This window comes from Gossypium arboreum, chromosome 5, assembly GCF_025698485.1.
Source record: "Gossypium arboreum isolate Shixiya-1 chromosome 5, ASM2569848v2, whole genome shotgun sequence".
Lineage (NCBI taxonomy): Eukaryota > Viridiplantae > Streptophyta > Magnoliopsida > Malvales > Malvaceae > Gossypium > Gossypium arboreum.
In genome coordinates, this window is record NC_069074.1 from 17,293,584 (window position 1) to 17,313,597 (window position 20,014).

A 20,014-nucleotide genomic window follows, 5' to 3' on the forward strand; every position below is an offset into this window, starting at 1 on the left:
CTATATTTTTATTTTTTATTTTTACATTTTAGTCTCTCATTCGTTACCAAAGTGTAATAAAAGCTTTTTTAAGCTCGATTATAACCCAGATTTGAATAAGTAATGTTGTTAACATTTTTGAAACTAAATTGTTAGTATAATGTCTTTTAGATATGAAAACAAAATCATAGTTACTTCGGCAATGAATGTGACATCTCACATTTCAAATCTAGTGATTGGATTGGGTATGGGTTGTTACATTAATTTTAATTTTATTTTAGATAATATCAAAGTGAAATTCAATTTACATTATAATTTGAATGTATATTAAATATTTAAAATTAGTATTCTATTTTATCATGTACTAATTCTGATTTGAAATAAATGAATAATATTTTAGAAAATAGATATATAAAATGATGCATTTTGATAAGTACAAAACAAATTTTTATTAGTAATAAACATTATTGATAATATTAGAACTAATAATTTGTAACAAGCATAATTTTAAAATTTTCCATCATATTCTTTGTAAAATGTTTAGTCAATCAATTATAATTTTTCAAGATTTTATTAAATGCTTTTCACCTGTACCAATCAATTTTTTTTTATCATTTATTTCATAACTGAAAGAAATTACAACAAGTCTGGGCCTAAATCTCATACAAAATAAAGACCTAAATAAGGCCCGTAACCTATATGAGTCATAGCCTTGGAAGCCAATGATTTTAAAACTCAAATGCAGATAAAAAGGAAAAAAAAAAAAGAAAGAAGGGAATAAACATTGTTGGTTCAAACATCGATTGCCCTTAATCATACCCTTTTATATCAAAGGTGCGAGAGGAGACGCTCTCATGTAATTTCGGTCGTTTACCCATGGCATTTGAGAATGCCAAATGATATGATTTATAGGAATGATCTCTAAGATGATGAGAAATTAGAGATATCCTATTTCTCAAATTCCAAATGATGATTCATTTGATCATTAATTATGTTATAAGAAATACGTAAATGAAACGGTTAAAATTAGAAGGATTAGAAAGAGCTTAGTCAGAAGTTTAAAACGTTTAATACGCATGCGCATTGCCGCCAAGTTTCAAACTTCGTTTTTTAATGTTTAATGTTTTGTCTAACTATCATACCTATGCCAATATCATACATCAAACACAAAACCCAACTCAACCCACACCGTTCCGCAGAATGCTTCAAAGTTCTTAGCCTTTCCCCTTAATTTCTTTAAGTTGGTGTCTTCTTTGAGATTTTCCCGAGTCTAATTCCAATAGATCGTCAGCTTCTGATTTAATGCTATGCTGTCAGATTTATGATTCAAATTGCTGTCAGCATTTAAAATCAAAGTTCCATTTTTCAGCAAAGCCTTTAATATTCTTTGTTTATCAATATTTATTACAAATTATGAATCTATTCCGTTGAAACATACACACAAAACAAAACATATGGTACAAAGTGCGGTGTTTGGGCTTTTGTCTCTCACCATTAAAACAAGAGCATCGATACAAATATGAACTCATTTGAAAGTTTTAGTGTATGTGTCAATGTTGACTAGCCACCTAATATACAGACGTTTATGAGCCCAACGTTTCACTTTTAAGGAATTTTATGTAGCTTTCAGTGTATAAAACCTGAGATCATCACTTGGATTCGGTCAGTTAATTATAAGGGAAATTTGGGTAGAAAGATGTTGTTATTTTCTATATACAGCCATATAGCCGGCCATTTCACTTTTATATAATTGTCTTCGGCCTGAAAGCTTCAGCACTTTGAAAGGAAAACCAAACCAACTTTGGGGAGATGTCTAAACGTTTCAAGCTCAAATTCTCTCGTGTTATACCATCTTTTCAATTTTGTCGATCAAAAAAACCTTCCCATTTACCGGAGACTCCAGGTCCGGTGACCCACCGGCTATCTCCGGTGAATCCTAAAGCATTAGATATCTTTTATCCGAACCTCCCTGCACCGCCGCCGTCGACACCGGACTACTCTTTTTTCAAATGCCATTTGTCACCAAAGATAGCGACAGTTGGCTGCGGTTGCCGAGCAAGATCATCACACACTCAATACTTACCCTCAGTGGACGTTAGTTTTGAGTCACCTGATTACTCGTCGAAGAAAGTAACAACTCGGTTGCATGCAGTGGTAAATTCCCACAATCACAAGCTTCAAAGGAAAACCTGTAAAGCATCGGTTAGTGATGAGAGCAAAAACGAGGTCGATAAGAAGGATAAGAAGATGGAGAAAGAGAGGGCAACTGCAAGTGTTTCATCGCGTGACAGTGGGTGTTTCAGCAGCGAAGGAACCGAAAATGAGGAGACCAAAACGCTAATCTCCGCTTCACTAAGCTTCTCGGACGATTCATTCCTCGAGTTGAATGAATCACTGGCTGGCGAATCCCATAACGAAACCAAAAAGAGCAAGAAAGAGATAAATAATGGGAAGAAAATGAAGAGACCGAGAAGCTTTGGTTCAAAGAAATACAGAGGACCTTCGAAACCTAACTGTTCAAAGACAAAGACAAAGACGGGAGCTCTATCATCGGAGAGCACTGAAACTGATCCAGCGAGACGGATGATGGTACCTTCGCGCACGGCTGAAGAGAAGGTAAGGGAGAGCGTTGCGGTGGTACAGAAATCGGAGGATCCTTATGAGGACTTCAAGAGGTCAATGCTGGAAATGATATTGGACAAACAGATGTTTGAGGCCGATGATTTGGAGCAGCTGTTGCAGTGCTTTCTTTCTCTAAATTCAAGGCAATATCATGGAATCATCGTGGAGGCTTTTACCGAGATTTGGGAGACCTTGTTCGGCGGTCACCCCAAGAATCTCCTCTGAGTTACAAATGGAACTTCAGAACTTATTAATGGTAAGCACTTGATTTTCCTGTAATAATTATTACTAAATTCGCCATTTCCGTTTCTGATAATTTTGCGGTCAGTTGAATCTTCAAGTTGGACGATAAAATGAAATAGGCATCGTGCAAAAGTATATTATATTCTTTCTCTTTCAGTTTTTAAGGGGGGGGGGGGTTGCAAGCAATCAATTACTATAAATATATGATGTAATTCTTTTATTCATAAATTTTTCAGAAAATTGAAATAAAAGCAAAGATTTTTCTTTTCTAATTAGATGTGTATTTTTCATGAAGGTGTTTCATGCCTTGGCGAAATAATTGTCATCAATCAATGTTGAGTAATTGTGATTATTGAAAAAAAATTAAGTTGCACTGAGGATCAAGAAAAACAACAAATCAATCACCCTCACCGCTACCTAAAATGAAATGCTTTTAAGTTACAGAGCCTAGGCGGACCAAGCTTAAAATAATCATTTTATAGTATAGAATTAGTATTGTTTATAATAACTATATTAACTAATTAGTACCGTTCAAAAAATCATTTTGAGATTTTTTAAAAATTAATCCTTGAATTTAATCATTATTTTTATATTAAAATTTCAAATTTTTTCAATTTAATCTTTAAATTTAACAATCATTTCTATATTGAAATTAATCTTTTTGTCCAAATTAGTTCATAATATTTTTTGTAACCTTAAAGTTCAAGTCTTAATGCAAAAATATTTGTCAAATTCAAACCCTATTAAAATCCATTATTCAGGAATTAGTTTAGACAAAAATAATTCAAATTTATCAAATTCTAACTTTAAATAATAATTTAAACTTTGTTTTTAATTACAAGTTTGCTCTACACCTCATCCATTTCCACTGTTGGAAGGCTATTGTTTGACACCAACAATATAAATTTAAAAGCTTAAACACAATTATTGCAAAATAAAACTTATCTTAACGTATATTAAAAAAACAAAACCAATCGCAATCTAAATTTTTCTAATGAAATTTGAAAAAATTTCTTTACCATATAAATAAATAAATATTACTTTTTTATATCAGATTTTTAGTAATGGGCTTTGGCCCATTAATTTGTTCTCCAGACAAAAGATTCTGCAATGAAAAGCCCGAGGATCAATTAAAGATTCGAGCCGTCTAGCCGGAAATTGTGCGCCAAAGAAAATATAAATCCAAAAAAATTTACAAAAGACATGAAAAATAACCCAAACCCTCGACAGTTCCACCAACCTCTCCCTCTTGTCTCGGTTCATTGTCTCTTCCCAAAGAAATATGAAGGCGTCATTGAAAGGCAGATACACCAATGACAAGAGCACCGCCGTCGTTTCCCTTTCCGCCAACGCTGGCGATATCAAGCTACGCGCTTCCCTGACTGATGCGACATTCATCAAGGGTCCCAGCCTGAACGGTTTGACTCTTGCTGTTGAAAAACCCGGCTTCTTCATCATCGACTACGATGTCCCCAAAAAGGCACGCTTAACTTGAAAGACCCAAAATTTCCCCCTTTAACTACGCCTTTAATTAATCGTTGACTTGATGTTTATCTGAATTTTGCCTATTTGGGATAGGATTTTCGGTTTCAGTTCATGAACTCAGTTAGGGTTGCGGAGAAGCCGTTGAAGCTTACTTACATTCACGGCAGAGGGGACAACCGGACCGTGTTGGACGGGACACTCACCTTAGACTCTGCCAACAAGGTGTCGGCTAATTACATGTTTGGTACGAGGAACTGTAAGGTCAAGTACAGTTACTCGCACGGAGGGGCTACGACTTTTGAGCCATGCTATGATTTCGGGAAAAATGCGTGGGATTTTGCAATTTCGAGGAGAGTGTATGACGATGTTTTTAAGGCAACGTATCAGACTTGGAGCAGGGATTTGGCTTTGGAGTGGTCGAGAAACTCTAAGTTTAATGGGACTTTTAAGGTAACTGAAACTAACCAGTTTTTTTCTTTGATGTTTTTTTTTAATTGAATTTTGAGTGTTTATGTTGCATAATATAGTCTTGAAGTCTGCCATTTCTATTCTGAAATTGGATTTGCAATCTGATTTAACTGAAAATTTAATTAGGGAACTTTAAAAAGAAATTGACTGATGTGGTTTCCAATATATAATTTAATAGTGACAAAGGTAAATTAAGGTTCATAGAAGATAGCTACAGGTTTTCAATCTCAAATGCAGTGCAAAATACTGCATTTTCCCATTTTGCTTTGAAGTTTATTTTCAACAAAGAATTTGGTATGAATGAACTATTTGTCCAAGAAATTGTGTGCAAGAATGAAAACTGAAGTAATATGATGCCTGGGAGTTTCTACTCTGAGAAGACATTTTCTGCAAGATATTTTTCTAAAACACAGTCTTGTGTGGTTATCTGAGCAAGTAAGTAGATAGCTGCTGTTTCCTTGCGTCCGCAACCACCAGAAGCTTTGTTGTTTTCTTGATAAAAGACTTCTGGAATTGTTGAGAAGAGCTTGAAGCAAGCATGACCTTGGATTGATTGAATCGTTTTTCTCAAATGTACATGTTATTTGTATTTGCTTAAGGCGAGGATTTTATTGAATAGCGCAGGTGTTTATATAATGAAATAAAATGCCACCATTTCTCATTACTTCTAACTAATTAAATGATATAAAGGAGGCAGTTAGGAATGTTTCTGAAGCAATATGCTGGTGTTTTATTGGGGGGTCGCTCATACTGATCCAACCTTTGTACTGAATCAAGTGAAGGGTTACTTTTCTTGCTTGGGAGATTCTAGATGCTCACACTGTGGTAAGGAGTGGATTTATCGAAGAGGAAACCATCTTGTATGGATATATTTGAGGAGGCTTTCCTTTGATGGGATACAAAATTCCAACTAAGGTTGCTTTCTTCGATTGGGATGCATAGAAGCAAACTTTTACTATTGGTAACGACCCAACAAGGCAAAGTTCTGTGTAACATCGGATAAGACAGCTTTGGAATCAATTTGTAGGCTTCTTACCGGCCTTGTCATATAGCCTTGGCCATGCAATGTTAGTAAAACAGATTTGATCCCTACATTTGGTTGTTAAGAGAAGGAAACAGAGCAGCGATTGAGAGCGATTGAGAGGACGAATAGCCCGTGTTGAAAGCTTTTAGATAATTGAGTTTTTGGGTAACATGGCATGTTGAGTTATGATGTGTTGGTTAGAAATTAAGTTTTGAAGACTTAAATACTATTTGTTGACACCGTGACTTGTTGCTTAGTGATCTAACTATTTTTTCTGTCTTTCCCAGATTTCAGCATCCGTCAATCTGGCTGAAGAAACTAAGATCCCGAAGCTTATTGCGGAGAGTTCTTGGGATTTGGAAATGTGATGTTGTTGCTCATCAATATTATCAATTTGCTTTGTTTGAATCACACACATTTGAACTAACAGCTCATTGTGAGCTCAAAAACATAATTGTGTTGCTTGCAACAAAACTTGTACCAGTCATTTGATCAAATTGAATGTCACAAATCACCATTCTTGCAAGGCCTTGATATTTCTGTGACTTTGTTTTCATCTTCTATGATGAGATTTTGCAGGTCATATCATATAAATCCGACCCAGTGATAAACAAAGATACATGTTTTTTTTTTTTTTTATTCATTTTATGTTTTCAAGAGAAAGGGAAGCCTCATGGTTTTCTTGATAATTATGTTGGTTAACTCTTCTAAACATATAAAATATATTTCCTGATGTTATCTTCCCTACTATTGAAAAAAGTGGGTTGCCGATACTTTTGCTGCCTTTTTCATTTTCTGACATTAAGCTGCAGTTCCAAAGGAAAATCAATCAACAAGATCGCATCATCCAAGCTTAGCAACTCGGGAATGTAATTGTGTACTAAATTCAAAATTTAATATATGCAATTTAAATAAATTGATTCATATAATTATTTGAAGAAGCTATTAGTCTGTAACTAAATTCAACAGGATATTACTGCAATTGGTCTTGGATGGATGGTTTCCCGGCAAAAAGGAACAGTAACGGAACGCTTCCTTTTACAAGGGCCCAAACCCAGTCCCAGCAAATGCAGGGCATGAATGTAATACATTTCAAGGCGGCTTAAAACCGTATGCGATTAAAATGGGGGCAAAGTCAAATGTAGAACTAAGAATTTTCTCTCAAAAATGAACGTGTCGTGCTGCAATTGGGTCTCAATAAAACTACAAATAAGCTAACCTGACTGAATCGTTTTCTTCAGATTAGATTATGTTTTTACTTTTTACCCTTTATATTATTGTTTTCATGGAAAATCCGCATTTCTTGCCCTAACTCGTACTACAGCGTACAAAACCCAAGTCAAAAACGTTACAACAGTTGTTCCTTTGCTCACCATCTCGCCAATCTTCTCACATCAGATTCATCGAATCTAACATAGATTCCACCCGAAATTCTCCGAAACTGAGATCTGTACTTGAGACAGGCTTTGATTTGTAATGGCAAAACATTGAATCAACGAAGTCTTCAAGCTTTCTCCTTTTCAGAAATGGCAAATCCCATCAAAGGCAAGTCTTATCTCTTCCTTTTTCTTTTCATCTTCACTTCTACACCTTTTCCCGTAGTTTTCGCTGGCTCTAACTCCGTCCCAATCGAAAACGAGCACCGACATGATCGGATTCCTCACCATGAACCTGACCCTAATAGTCCACATGATTTTATCCCTCAAGAAGTTTTGTTACATAAACTCGAAGAACTAGTTAGAAATCTTAGTGAAATAGTTTCTAGATTAGAGTCGAAAATATCGGAGTCTTCGGATTTTGGAAAGAAAGATCAAATTACTGAACAAAAATATGGTGTTAGAAGAGAAGTTGGTGTTGCAGATGGGGGAAAAGGCAGGGCTGTTTCAGTTACTAAATACAGTCCCTTTTGGTCGGAAAGGTTTCAGTTCATGTCAGCTGTGAAATTAGATTCTGATCCAACATGTATAAATGTTTTGCCATTTCGTGATTACGAGGGACTTAGCAAGTATGTTGCTGTGGGAGATGAAAAAGGAAGGGTTTATGTGTTTTTAAGGAATGGGGATGTTGTGGTTGAGTTTTACACCAAGTACGAGTCGCCAATTACGGCAATGGTTTCATACATGTCTGTTTATAAGAATGAGAGTGTTGTCATTACCGGACATCAAAATGGCGTCATCTTGGTACATAGGATTTATGAAGGGTTGAATGGAGAAGAATCGGGTTCGCCTGTAATGGAGACTGTTGGTAAATTTGTGGCTGCAGAAAGCGGGGAAGATGGGTTCCCGATAACTGCATTGGAAGTTCATCATGTTGGGAGGATGAGGTATATTTTGTCAGCAGATCTTAGTGGAAAGATCAGGGTTTTTAAAGAAAATGGATCACTTTATGGATCTGTGATGCCAACAAGTAGGCCGCTTGCATTCTTGAAGCAAAGGCTTTTATTCTTGACGGAGATGGGTGCTGGTTCTTTGGATTTGCGGAGTATGAAGATTAAGGAATCTGAATGCGATGGGTTGAATCATTCTCTTGCTCGAAATTACGTCTTTGATGCAACGGAACGGTCTAAAGCATATGGTTTCACATCGGACGGTGATTTGATTCATGTTTTGCTGTTGGGTGATAGTATGAACTTCAAATGCAGGGTTAGGTCCAAGAAAAAGTTGGAAATGAATGAGCCTCTTGCTTTTCTGGCTATTAAGGGATATTTGCTTATCGTTGATCTGGAAAAGATTTTTGTGTATAATGTTTCTACGCTGCATTATGTTAGGGCTGGTGCGCCAAGGTTTCTTTTCTCTGCCGGCTTGGATGAGATCAGGTCTTCGTTTTTAACTCACCAAGTGGTGGATACAAATAAAGAGAGAAGACACGTGACACCCTTAATAGCGAGTGACCGTGAAAAGCTCATTGTTCTTGGCCTTGGAGGTGATTACATTGGAATGTATCGCTCTAACCTTCCGGTTTTGAAAGGGGAATCTAATACGATGCTGTGGACCAGCCCCGTGCTATTTTTCATACTTTTCCTATTTGGGGCTTGGCAATTCTTTGCAAAGAAGAAAGAGGCACTTACATCATGGGGACCAGATGACCCTTTTAGCTCTACATCAGCTACAAATTCTGCTCCACTAGGATCCAACACTGGAGACAGGTCTTTTATAGATTCTTCTTCAAGAGGGGCGGATATGGCGGACCTGAGAAGCTCCGGTCTTCGAAGTAGAAGGTATGGATCCCCTTCTCGGTATCAAGGCGGAGCAACTGGTTCTTTCAGGCCAAGTTCTACGGATCCAAGCTCCAGACCTGCTTCCATCGATCCTAATTATAGAGCGGATCCAAGCTCCAGATCTGCTTCCATTGATCCCAGACCCGCTTCCATTGATCCCAACTATAGAGCGGATCCGGCCTCTAGAGCTGCTCCCATTGATCCCAATTATAGAGTGGATCCGAGCTCTAGAGTTGCTTCCATTGATCCCAATTATAGAGCGGATCCAAGCGCTAGAGGTGCTTCCATTGAGCCCAATTATAGAGCGGATCCGAGTGCTAGAGGTGCTCCGATTGATCCCAATTATAGAGCTGCTCCAGAGCTGAAGTATAGGGGTCCAACCCTGGAATCTGCTGGGTTTTCTAAACGAAGAGAAAGTTTATTTGTGAACAGCCAGGTTGTGGATGACAACAGTTAACTGTTAAAAACCAGTTTCCATTAACTTACATTTCAAGGTGGGTTGCTTTTAAGTTGTCCTTTGGCCTTCTATAAGATATTATGAAAGCCATTTGAGCTTGCCATGTTGTATTTTTAATTTTTAGCAACATAAACGAAGAATAATTGCAGAAGTTTTTAGCATTAGTTCTGGTTTGAAAAATCTGTCTGTTCTTCTTATAGCTAATGGTGTGCTGCCCTGATTTTTCATTTTTCTTCAAATATTTATGTCCGATATTTACGTTTTATATATATCCAAACATATGTTTAACAATATGACTAATTTTAAATGCGGGAAAAATATATGTTTTTTAAAACATACGACCGATAATTATTGCTAGTATTGTTGATGCTAAATGGTATCATTACACTAAATTTTTTAAATAAGAATACTCTAATAAACTTATTTCTTGTCATAATTTTCCATTTATTACTGAAATGTCAAATGAGCAAGTCAAAACTTGCTTTCTCTAAAAAGAAAGGTCAAAACTTAATTGGTCAAGTAAAAACTTGGAGAATTTGTCAAAAAGTATAGTCATTAAAAATTAAGCAAGCATAATTTTTAATTTACTAACATTTTCTTAAATTTCAAATAAAAATAATTGAGCATATGAAGAATCATAATTTTATATCTTTTACTTGAATATGACTAATTAATCAAAGTAAAGTTTAAAAAGTTTTCAAAGATACTATCATTTCCACCAATAATAATAATAAAATAAAAAGAATAACCCATTTTTATGGATAGACATAAAAATAGAAATAATAAAAAATATAATGATATAGAGTGCCGCAAGTACCCTTTTTTGCTCATATTTTTTCCCGGTTTGCAAGTGCAACTACGCCGTCTACAACGACTCCTTTGTTTCGCCAACTGCACACTCTTGAGGAGTCCCCATATATATTTTTTCTTACTTTTCCTTTTCCCTTTTTATTTCTAATTTTCAAATTCCCTCTCTGCTATTATTTTAAGTTTATTGTATTTCGAATTGTTTCTTTTTAGTTACAAACTGCTCCGGTAACTTGAAAGAAGCTAGCGGGCAAGGGTTTTAGTTTTGGATGTTTGTTATTGATGGCTGATGCGAGAAGAAACGACCACGTTTTCTCCTCGGAAGTCGGGATACCTTCCGGACTGAATCGGATCAAGACCCCACGAGTTCTTTTGAAGGAACAACCGAGTTCGAAACCGGGCGAGTTGAACGAGTCGAGGACTTCGAAGAACAAACAGAAGTCAGTCGCCCGTGGACATGGCCAAAAATCAGGTTTGTCTAGAGAAAGTTCAAATTTATTTTTATTATGATTATTATTATTAATATTGCTTCCTCAAATTTAGCTCGCACGTCCATGTTAAGGCTCTGTTTGCTTCCTGAGAAAGCACGTTTGTGTTATGGATCGCTTTCACTGTTTGTTTTCTGAGAAAACGTGGAGGACAAAAATTAAACTCAACTTCTTCAATGTTAACAAAATTTACTGATGTAAATCAAACGTGTTCAAATCATTCTAGAGCTTAAGGATGATTTTCTTTTGGGTGCAATTATAAACTTACAAATTGGGAAAGAGCATGTAATAGCCAGTCGAACTCCGGACCTTGAGGTACCCACTCAGAGCTTTAACCACGTTGTTGACAGAACTTAAGGATGATTAAGCATAAAAGAGTATGATTCTCATTTTTTATACCTTTTGAATCAATACGTATTGCCCCGTCATAGTCAGAATGTACTCGACATGCTCATGCTGAAAAGTTACCATTTGATCAAAAAGAAGATTGTCAATTAGACAACGAATGCCCACACGAAACTGTGAACGCAGGTTAAAGTGATTATAATATTGTTGTTTTATAGGACTGTGTCATTTAAATTATGCCACATGAAAAATAGTTATCCATTGATTTCATCATTTTTACCCCTTTTCTTATGCAAAGGAACACTTTTTCATCTATTAAAGGGCGAGTCTGCTTCAAATTCTTGCAACTTTAATAATTCACCATGCCATTAGTTCTTAGGCTTAATTTTCTGGTTACTGATGGAGAATATTTCTGCTAAAGCTGCTATCTTAGGATAGGGTCTGGGTGATTTATCCAAGTTTGTTTCCTTTTGCCTTATTTTGCTTTATATTCTTGCTTCATTTTTTCCGGATTCATTTTTTCTTATCTTATCCTTTTCTTGAGTCTCTGATTTTTCTTGAGTCTCTGATTACCTTTCCTTTTTTTCTAATGAAGAATTGATTGTTGAGAAGAAAAATTAATGTGTATTTGTTACGTTTTTTTGTTTCGAATCTGTATTGGAACAAAAAGGAAAGAAGATGGCACGGTGGCTTTTGTCTTATATTTCAAGGAATTCCACTCAAGCCTTCAATAATGTTACAAATATTGAGGTGAAATTAAATGTACTTACTTTTCTCAAACATTGGCTTACATATCAGTTCCATGATATACTTGTCTTGCATTGAAACCATGATTGACAGGATGGTGTCTCAGAAGTTAAGACACGTGACAGAGAACCTGTGAGAACTAAACTTGGCTACATGGAAAATAAGAATGGAAAGCAATCTTCAGCTGAGAATGCATGCTATAGAATAGTGTCAAAAGGTCTAAAGAGTTTTTCGCATGAATTAGGACCTAAGGGTGGTATTCCATCTGTGTATCCTCGAGCCCACAGTTACAATGATTTAAAGGTACTGTGCTGATATTATTCAAGAAAGAACTTGGTTCATAACATGCTTTGTCAATTCCTTCTCAAGATAAAATAAAAACAAAAGGATTTTGAAATTTATTTTCAAAATTGTTAGTCCAGATATTACATGAAGCATTCATGGTATTATATAGTACAATGTAGTTTTCTCTTTCCTTGAGAGGCTTCATCTATATTGCATGTTGAAGTAACAGCTTTATTCTCATATATGTTCTTTTAATGGCATTAATCAGATTTTGGCTAGTTTACCAGTTTGCTGCAGAAAAATCTAATCACTTTATGTGGATCGTTATTACTGTAACTCTGCATGAAAAATAGTAGTAACATTATGAAACCTTAATGGAGAAGCTGGTGCTTATGTTTCTGATACTTTGCCACTATAGCAGTTCAATTGGACTCTTTCATTTCTGGTTAATCAGTTACTTGTTTCTTTTCTTTTCCTTTTCCTTTCTCTTTCTATGAATTGATCATCAGGAACTATTTGGTTCATTACATTCAAGATTTGATGCTGCTAAAGAGGTGGTAGACACGGAGCTGGCTACTTTTGCTGGGGATGTGATGGATGTTCTTCAGACCATAGACTCCTCATCTCCAGAGGGTCGCAAAATGGCAGAAGATCTTCTGCTTCTTGCCCAGCAATGTGTTGAAATGACCTGTACTGAATTTCGTCTTAAGTGTGAAACAATAGTTCAAGATTTGACAGAAAAAAGACAACAATGTCAAACAGTATTGGTGAAGTGGCTGTGCACGCGTATGCTCTTTATTTTGACACGCTGTACAAGGCTTTTGCAGTTTCAGAAAGAGAAAGAACCAATTGATGAGAATTCTCTTAACAAATTTAAGAAATGTTTAGAAAGCATTCCTGCTGTTGAAATGAGCTGGTCTCTCACTTCCGAAGTTGCTGATTCTCATTCAGCTAATGCTGTGCATCAGAAGGCTGGTGGTGAACACAATTTGCAGGGACAGAATAAGGTGCCTCTTTTCCCTGAGCCAGCTGGACGGAATGGTATAACTTCTGGAAAAGGTTCCACTAATGCTGAGAAAATTTCAGTTGCGCAGGGATCTCAGTCTGATTTTACTTCACAGGAGCAACAATTTTGTCACCCTGGTGGTCATTTTATAGGGGATTCAATGACAAATTTCTGTTATAGTTCACTTGATGAGCACAACCATAATTTTCATGGTTCACTTAGTGAGCCTGAACAAACACTAGATGGATCTGACTCAGTGATCTGTAGAATATGTGAGGAAGCTGTACCTATTTCTCATTTAGAATCTCATTCTTATATATGTGCATATGCGGATAAATGTGCACTGAATTGTATAGATGTAGACGAATGCCTAGTAAAGCTGGCAGAAATATTGGAACTGATTATAGAGTCACGGAATTTGAATTCCATTGGGAGCCCCGAGAATTCAAGAATGCAAAATTTGAGCTCTGCAGTTACATCTGAAGGTTATTCTCCCAAGATAAGTGAGTGGCGAAACAAGGGTGTTGAAGGAATGTTTGAGGACATACATGAGATGGACACTGCCAGTATTGAGGATTCTCATCTAGCTTCTATTGACTTTAAGGGCCATTTGGGCATGAGGCTTGGCAACCATGGAGCGTCATCCTCAACTGGGAGCATGACATCACTATCCTCTACGAATACTCCAAGAGGAAGTCACTTTGATTCTTTCTGGTTGGAGCGTAACAATCCTTCTGAACTAGAGGATTTGCAACAGGTTTGTTGATCTTGAGGATCTCTCATTTTGTAATTTGACATTGTCATCCTGTCTTCTTGTTGTGAAGAATATTTATAATGTTTTGCCAAAATGTGAAGATGCTGAATGAATTTCTAAGGAATCTTATAGAACTAATGTGTTTCTCATGCAGGTCTGTCGAGTAGAAATCCTTAAGTTGTATATTCACCCAATTCAAGGCCTAATTAAATGGATAACAATAATCTGGCTGTATTTTTTTGACAAATCTATGTACGCGCATGCATGTGCCTAAATATATACTTTCTTTCAATCATTTTTCTGATATTATGTTCGCAATGAGCTTCTGTCATGCATCTAATGTTGTAATGTTAAAGTGCGATGCTCTTTATAGGTTAATCTGCACTTTTATTGTTGTATCTGCAGATGGTTGACCTTGCAGATATAGCTCGTTGTGTAGCAGACACAGACTTGTTGAAAGAAGGGTCTCATGAGTTCTTGCTTGCATGCATGCAAGACTTGCAGGATGTTTTACGGCATAGTAAGCTTAAAGCTCTTGTAATAGATACTTTTGGAGGCCGAATAGAAACTCTTCTGAGGTAGTGCAATGTTAAAGATATATTTGTGAGACCGAACACATATATCAACTTGTTTAATCAGTCATTGTGTTTCTTAACTAATCATGCAGGGAGAAATGTATACTTGCTTGTGAAGCAACAGATATAAAAAGTCCAACGAGTTGCATTGAACAAAGAGAAAACTCTAGACATCTCTCAGATAATGCATCTCAAAGGAGCACGGTGTCAACTCCTTTACATATGTCCCACAAAGAGAGAACAACAATAGATGATTTTGAGATCATCAAACCAATTAGCAGAGGTGCCTTTGGTAAAGTCTTTCTTGCACGCAAACGGACGACAGGTGACCTATTTGCAATAAAGGTAAAATTCCTTTTTCTGTTATTTTCCACCAACAAAAAATAAAGGACATACAAGAATCTATAATGTCTATTATAATACGCATGTACATGACAAGGAAAATGCCAAAGAATCTATTATGGTACATGTTTCTGTTTCTAAAAACTGAACTTTGACAGCACCAACTGGTTGCTTAATTGACTTCTAAGAATAATTTGGAGCTTTGTGCAGCCAACACATCTCGAGTTAGTTGATTGGAATTTGAATTCAACATTATGATTTCTTCTGCCAGAACATACTAAAAATAAGTCTAATTATAAGTTTCAATGTTTTAATTTTCTTGTAAAGCATTAGATTGATGAACAGTAATCTTCAGCACTTTTGTTTTTGTGGTTTGGGGGGGGGGGGGAGGGTCTGGTTTTACTCTATAACTCAATGCAATTTCTCTGCTTATGTAGGTTCTCAAGAAATTGGATATGATACGTAAAAATGATATTGAGCGTATATTAGCTGAACGGAATATTCTAATAGCAGTTCGGAACCCTTTTGTGGTAAATTCCAATTCTAGCATGCTTTGAGCTCTAAAATTCTCCACTTTAATTTAAATAAAATGCATTAACCACATTTTCCAAGTTTATCTTGTAGCCCTGCTTTAAATTTTCTTATTTACAATGATGCTAGTTGAATAAAAAGATGTGAGTTCATCATTTCAGGTTCGATTTTTTTATTCATTCACCTGTAGAGATAACCTCTATTTGGTTATGGAATATCTCAATGGTGGTGACCTATACTCATTACTCAGAAAGGTTGGATGCCTTGACGAAGAAGTAGCTCGAACATATATTGCGGAGCTGGTTTGTACCAATCATTGTATATGATGCATACCAATCTAATTCTTGTCTGGACTTTTCTTAGATTACATCCATATTTCAGGTTCTTGCTTTAGAGTATCTCCATTCCGTTGGAATTGTGCATCGTGACTTGAAACCAGACAACATACTAATTGCACATGATGGTCACATTAAGGTCTGGCGTATGAACAGTGGATTTGTTTTTTCAATGTATTAAGTACATTATGTAGCTGATCAAGAAGCATCGAGTTCTAGTTTAACTTGCTCTTTCTGCGTATATTCATTAACTTCATGTTATTGTAGTGCTAATGAGCTAATTATTGCTTATGTTACCAGCTTACAGACTTTGGACTATCAAAAATTGGCCTCATAAACAACACAATTGATTTATCTGGACCTGAAACAACTGGAACAACTTCATTAGACACTTGTAATCTACATAAGCAACAAATGGAGGATAGAAGTCGGCACTCAGCAGTTGGGACACCTGATTACCTGGCCCCTGAAATTCTTCTTGGCACTGAGCATGGTTTGGATTCAAGCTGATGTAAGGTTTATTCCAAGTCTTTAGTAGAATTGACATTTGATCTTTCTACATTGAGATTCATGCAGGTTATGCTGCGGACTGGTGGTCAGTGGGTATAATCTTGTTTGAGTTCATAACAGGAATTCCACCTTTCGCTGCTGAATGCCCTGAGGTACATATCTTCAAGTATTCTCTTCTTTCGTTCATATCCTCATCCTTAATTCAGTATGTAACTTTGATCAAGGTGTTCAATTCTTATTTCCATTTTGTGGTCAAGCATCCTGCTTCATTGAATCTTTATGTTGATGTGGATTCTCTTTTAATTCATTGTGTTGCCTCTCAAGTTTCAACGACATGATTCTACTGCCCAAAACAAGAAATTTTATGATCTTTAGCTTAGGTCTTGAAAAGGGAACACATACAACAACCTTTATTTTTGTAGTGAAGTCACGGCTAAGGTTTTGTTTTATAACTGCAAATGGCTGTCTCTATACCATATATGATTGATGTAGACAATATCTTGCCTTTAAGTTTCATAATAAGTGCAACATTTATAGATTCCTTCACTTGAATTTGTGTTTTTGTTGTTCTCATTGAACTGGATAGTAACTCCGTTTATCAAATTAGTCTCTTGGATACATGTTTAAGTGATGAAACTTTTGCATTAAACTTTAGTTGTTTGGATATTATTTCATCTTGCAATTATTAGTGACCATAATGTATGATCTCTAGCCGCCATGCATCTTTTAACATTTTATGTTCTTTGAATTTGTTTGAAAAGTGGCATGGATTCCTCTTTCATCTCTTGAACTCACTCCTTACCAGATTCCTTCTTATTAGCATAATGCTTTGTAGAAGTATGTTGGCAACTAGGAACTGCTCTGTTTCATGCCTCATTCTTGTCATCGCTTTGCAGATAATTTTTGACAACATTCTGAACAGAAAGATTCCATGGCCATCTGTGCCTAGTGAGATGTCCTATGAGGCTCAAGATCTAATTAACAGGTTGTTGTTTTTTTTTTTGAATCTTTAAGATATGATGATAGCTTGTATTCTATTGCCTTCTCTTGTTGAGGGAAAATTTCATTTAGAACAACTTATTCAGTTCTGGTACATTTTCTTACAGGTTGCTTACACATGATCCTAAACAGCGGTTAGGAGCAAATGGAGCAACTGAGGTTTTTCATCACTTTCTAACTTTTTTTATTTCATGGAAAAGCTAAATATACCGTTCATTCACTAGTAAAACTTGAAAAATAGGTTATATTATGCTACCGTGATTCCTGTGACATTTTTAATTAAGAAGGACCATCTTACAGGTAAAAGCACATGCTTTTTTCAATGGAGTTAACTGGGATAGTCTTGCATTGCAAAAGGTATGAATCCACATATGCCATTCTTTCTTGCTTCTAGCAGAATGTCTGACAGTTATGTTCGCTGGGATAGTCTTTCAATACCTATTTGAAGATGGCTTGGTGTTACTCATTACAATCATTTAAGGTTTTTATTGTCTTTTTCTATTGGGCTTGTAACCATTACCCATTTGTATTGCTGTGTATGCTTAAGCACTTTTAGTATTGATACAGTAATTTTGGTAATTTCTTCTCAAGTTGTGAAAGTTTTAACATTTTATAGATGTTTTCTTACTTTTTGATGCATGTATATATCCTGCATATAACAGCAAGAATATTCAATTTTTGGGAGAAGAAAAGGGGCTTGGTTAGGAGAATAGTAGAAACTGTTGATTTGTCTTTGATGGAGATCCAATATTAGCATGTTAACATTAGCTTGTTGTAGGCTGCCTTTGTACCACACACTGATAGTGCAGATGACACCAGCTATTTTTTATCACGTTTTAGTCAAATTTCCGGCGGAATCCCTGAGAATGAATGTAGCAGTTCTGATAATGAGACTTATGACTCAGGATCAAATACTGGACCGGAGGTAATCTTCTAACTCATTGACCATACTATCCGCTAGTGAATCTGATCAAAAAGTGATACTTTTTTACTTAACCTAGAGGGATGGACATGTCGGAAATCATGCTCAGATTCAGTCTTAATCCGGAATTTTCATTTTGAATGGTGCCACTGAGGATCTTAATTTATATCCATAGCCAAACTCAATTAGCGGTTAAAGCTTTGTGGTTTTATTATGCTTGGTTTTGAGTAGTATATATTCTATCAAGAAAATGGCCGCAATACCAACAAATGTTGGTGCAATGGCAAGGCACATTGCACTCCAAATGAGAGAACATAGGTTCAAACCTTTGAGACAATATTGTTGAGAAGAACAGCCATAAACCTCAAATATGAAGCATAAAAAGGGACATGAAAAATACCAAAAAAAAAGAAAGTAAAAGAACATTGATGCAATATTCATCCTTTGCGATAGGAGATTTTGTAGAGGAAAAAAATGTTTTCAATTTGGATGAAATCTATTTTCTGTTGCTACATGCATGCGGCAACTCTATCATGATTATCTCTTGTTTCTTCTTTATTCAGATGGATGAATGCGGTGACTTAGCAGAGTTTGATTCCTCTCCTCTTAATCTCTCATTAACAAATTTTTCCTTTAAGGTATGGCACTTGATCATGTTGAGACATACAGAGATATATTTACTCGTACACTTGTGGCGATCAATTTTTCAAATATAGTATTTGTTTTGCAGAACTTGTCACAATTGGCATCAATAAATCATGATGTTCTCGTACAATCTGGGAAGGATTCAGCCAAGTCCTCTCCATCCAGAGGTTTAGGGATATAGCTTCAAATTCATTGTTGAATCTAGTACCAAAGGTATCTTTTCATAAATCCATGTCTTTGGATCATTTATTTTAATCAAAATGATCGATGAAAGGGAAGAGAAAATGGTTCAAGCGACCCTAAATACTTAAGAGAGTTTCATACCTACTTTTAGGTAGCGTTTGTGCTTTCTCAAGTTATGATTTCAATAGATTGTGATTGATGGGAAAATTACTTCACAACTTTTGGTATAAATCGAAAGATATTGTTTAAAGTCCCATAAAAGTTACATTATCATATTTCGTTCATTAAGCACTTTTATAGGAATGTAATTATAATTTATGAATTTATCCTGATTAAATAAAAGATCACTTTCATGTATTTAATTTTATAATAAATTTTATTCTTAATAAATATTTGGATTAACTGTTTAATAATAAATTTTAATTAATATTTTAATTTTTTTAATTTATAATGTTAATTGAAAGTAAAATTGTTTCAAATTTGTCTTATATATATTTTTTGAGTATATTAACGCATATATAAAATCATGTATATATAAAACTTGTTTTAGAATAACTAGAAAATATTATTATAAACACTAAATAGGTGCTTAATATATAGTGAAAGGAGATAAAAAAAAAAAAAAAAAGAGCTAAGATGAATGAGACGCTGGCGGTGGCAGACATTACGTTTGGTGTAAGCTCTGATTTTTCGAATTCCGGTGTCGGTCGGGCTACTAAAAAAGTTCATCGACGGCTGAACTTACCAGCAGACACAGAAGACGAAACTGTTGATGGGAATGGGAGGAAGATTGAGGAGACTGATACGCCAAAGTTATCCTACAAAAGATTTTGTAGCTTTATAATGTATAGCTTAATGTTGTGCAATAATCAGAACAGTAGCTTTATATCATTTGAAATCACTAACCTGTTTACGAAGCCTGAAAACTTGAATCATATTGGAATATGGCTAAAGCTTTCTCAAATGCTCAAGGTATTACTAATTTGATCACAGTTGGGCCAGGCCTGCATGGGCCTTCCCTTTAAGGTCCAGATGAATTTGCCAC

General features: G+C 35.6%; 4 protein-coding genes across 6 annotated transcripts; all 4 read left to right on the top strand.

Moving 5' to 3' along the window:
- The first annotated feature begins 1,623 nt into the window (after positions 1 to 1,623).
- Positions 1,624 to 3,098, top strand: LOC108485912 (transcription repressor OFP7-like). Its single transcript, XM_017789756.2, has one exon. The coding sequence runs from the start codon at positions 1,789 to 1,791 to the stop codon at positions 2,824 to 2,826; it is 1,038 nt and encodes a 345-aa protein (XP_017645245.1). The 5' UTR covers positions 1,624 to 1,788; the 3' UTR covers positions 2,827 to 3,098.
- Positions 3,099 to 4,023: 925 nt separating this feature from the next.
- On the top strand, positions 4,024 to 6,347 carry LOC108484262 (outer envelope pore protein 24A, chloroplastic). Its single transcript, XM_017787985.2, has 3 exons — positions 4,024 to 4,324; positions 4,423 to 4,779; positions 6,109 to 6,347. The coding sequence occupies exons 1-3, from the start codon at positions 4,127 to 4,129 to the stop codon at positions 6,187 to 6,189; spliced, it is 636 nt and encodes a 211-aa protein (XP_017643474.1). The 5' UTR covers positions 4,024 to 4,126; the 3' UTR covers positions 6,190 to 6,347.
- Positions 6,348 to 7,062: 715 nt separating this feature from the next.
- On the top strand, positions 7,063 to 9,675 carry LOC108486458 (uncharacterized membrane protein At1g75140). The gene has a single exon (XM_017790518.2). The coding sequence runs from the start codon at positions 7,348 to 7,350 to the stop codon at positions 9,493 to 9,495; it is 2,148 nt and encodes a 715-aa protein (XP_017646007.1). The 5' UTR covers positions 7,063 to 7,347; the 3' UTR covers positions 9,496 to 9,675.
- A 577-nt stretch (positions 9,676 to 10,252) lies between these two features.
- On the top strand, positions 10,253 to 19,230 carry LOC108486698 (probable serine/threonine protein kinase IRE4). 3 transcript variants are annotated; one of them, XM_017790885.2, is made up of 17 exons: positions 10,253 to 10,774; positions 11,806 to 11,885; positions 11,976 to 12,185; positions 12,677 to 13,930; positions 14,333 to 14,505; positions 14,595 to 14,847; positions 15,282 to 15,374; positions 15,537 to 15,677; positions 15,757 to 15,849; positions 16,011 to 16,203; positions 16,287 to 16,372; positions 17,117 to 17,205; positions 17,327 to 17,378; positions 17,520 to 17,576; positions 17,998 to 18,144; positions 18,705 to 18,779; positions 18,872 to 19,230. In XM_017790885.2, the coding sequence occupies exons 1-17, from the start codon at positions 10,585 to 10,587 to the stop codon at positions 18,965 to 18,967; spliced, it is 3,282 nt and encodes a 1,093-aa protein (XP_017646374.1). In that variant the 5' UTR covers positions 10,253 to 10,584; the 3' UTR covers positions 18,968 to 19,230. The 3 variants fall into 3 exon arrangements, 2 of the variants coding, with proteins under 2 accessions (XP_017646374.1, XP_052884502.1); XM_053028542.1 differs by having other exon boundaries at positions 10,259 to 10,774; positions 18,858 to 19,230; XR_001871519.2 differs by lacking the exon at positions 18,872 to 19,230 and having other exon boundaries at positions 10,259 to 10,774; positions 18,060 to 18,144.
- The last annotated feature ends 784 nt before the right edge of the window (positions 19,231 to 20,014 follow it).

Bases quoted from the DNA above. Each gene is read 5' to 3' on its own strand.
- LOC108486698 (XM_017790885.2), top strand. From the start codon at position 10,585: ATGGCTGATGCGAGAAGAAACGACCACGTTTTCTCCTCGGAAGTCGGG. The intron at 16,204-16,286 runs GTTTGGATTCAA...AGATTCATGCAG, and splicing joins TCTTCTTGGCACTGAGCATG to GTTATGCTGCGGACTGGTGG. The intron at 17,379-17,519 runs GTTTTTCATCAC...ACCATCTTACAG, and splicing joins GAGCAAATGGAGCAACTGAG to GTAAAAGCACATGCTTTTTT.
- LOC108485912 (XM_017789756.2), top strand. From the start codon at position 1,789: ATGTCTAAACGTTTCAAGCTCAAATTCTCTCGTGTTATACCATCTTTT.
- LOC108486458 (XM_017790518.2), top strand. From the start codon at position 7,348: ATGGCAAATCCCATCAAAGGCAAGTCTTATCTCTTCCTTTTTCTTTTC.
- LOC108484262 (XM_017787985.2), top strand. From the start codon at position 4,127: ATGAAGGCGTCATTGAAAGGCAGATACACCAATGACAAGAGCACCGCC. The intron at 4,325-4,422 runs GCACGCTTAACT...TATTTGGGATAG, and splicing joins ACTACGATGTCCCCAAAAAG to GATTTTCGGTTTCAGTTCAT. The intron at 4,780-6,108 runs GTAACTGAAACT...TGTCTTTCCCAG, and splicing joins AGTTTAATGGGACTTTTAAG to ATTTCAGCATCCGTCAATCT.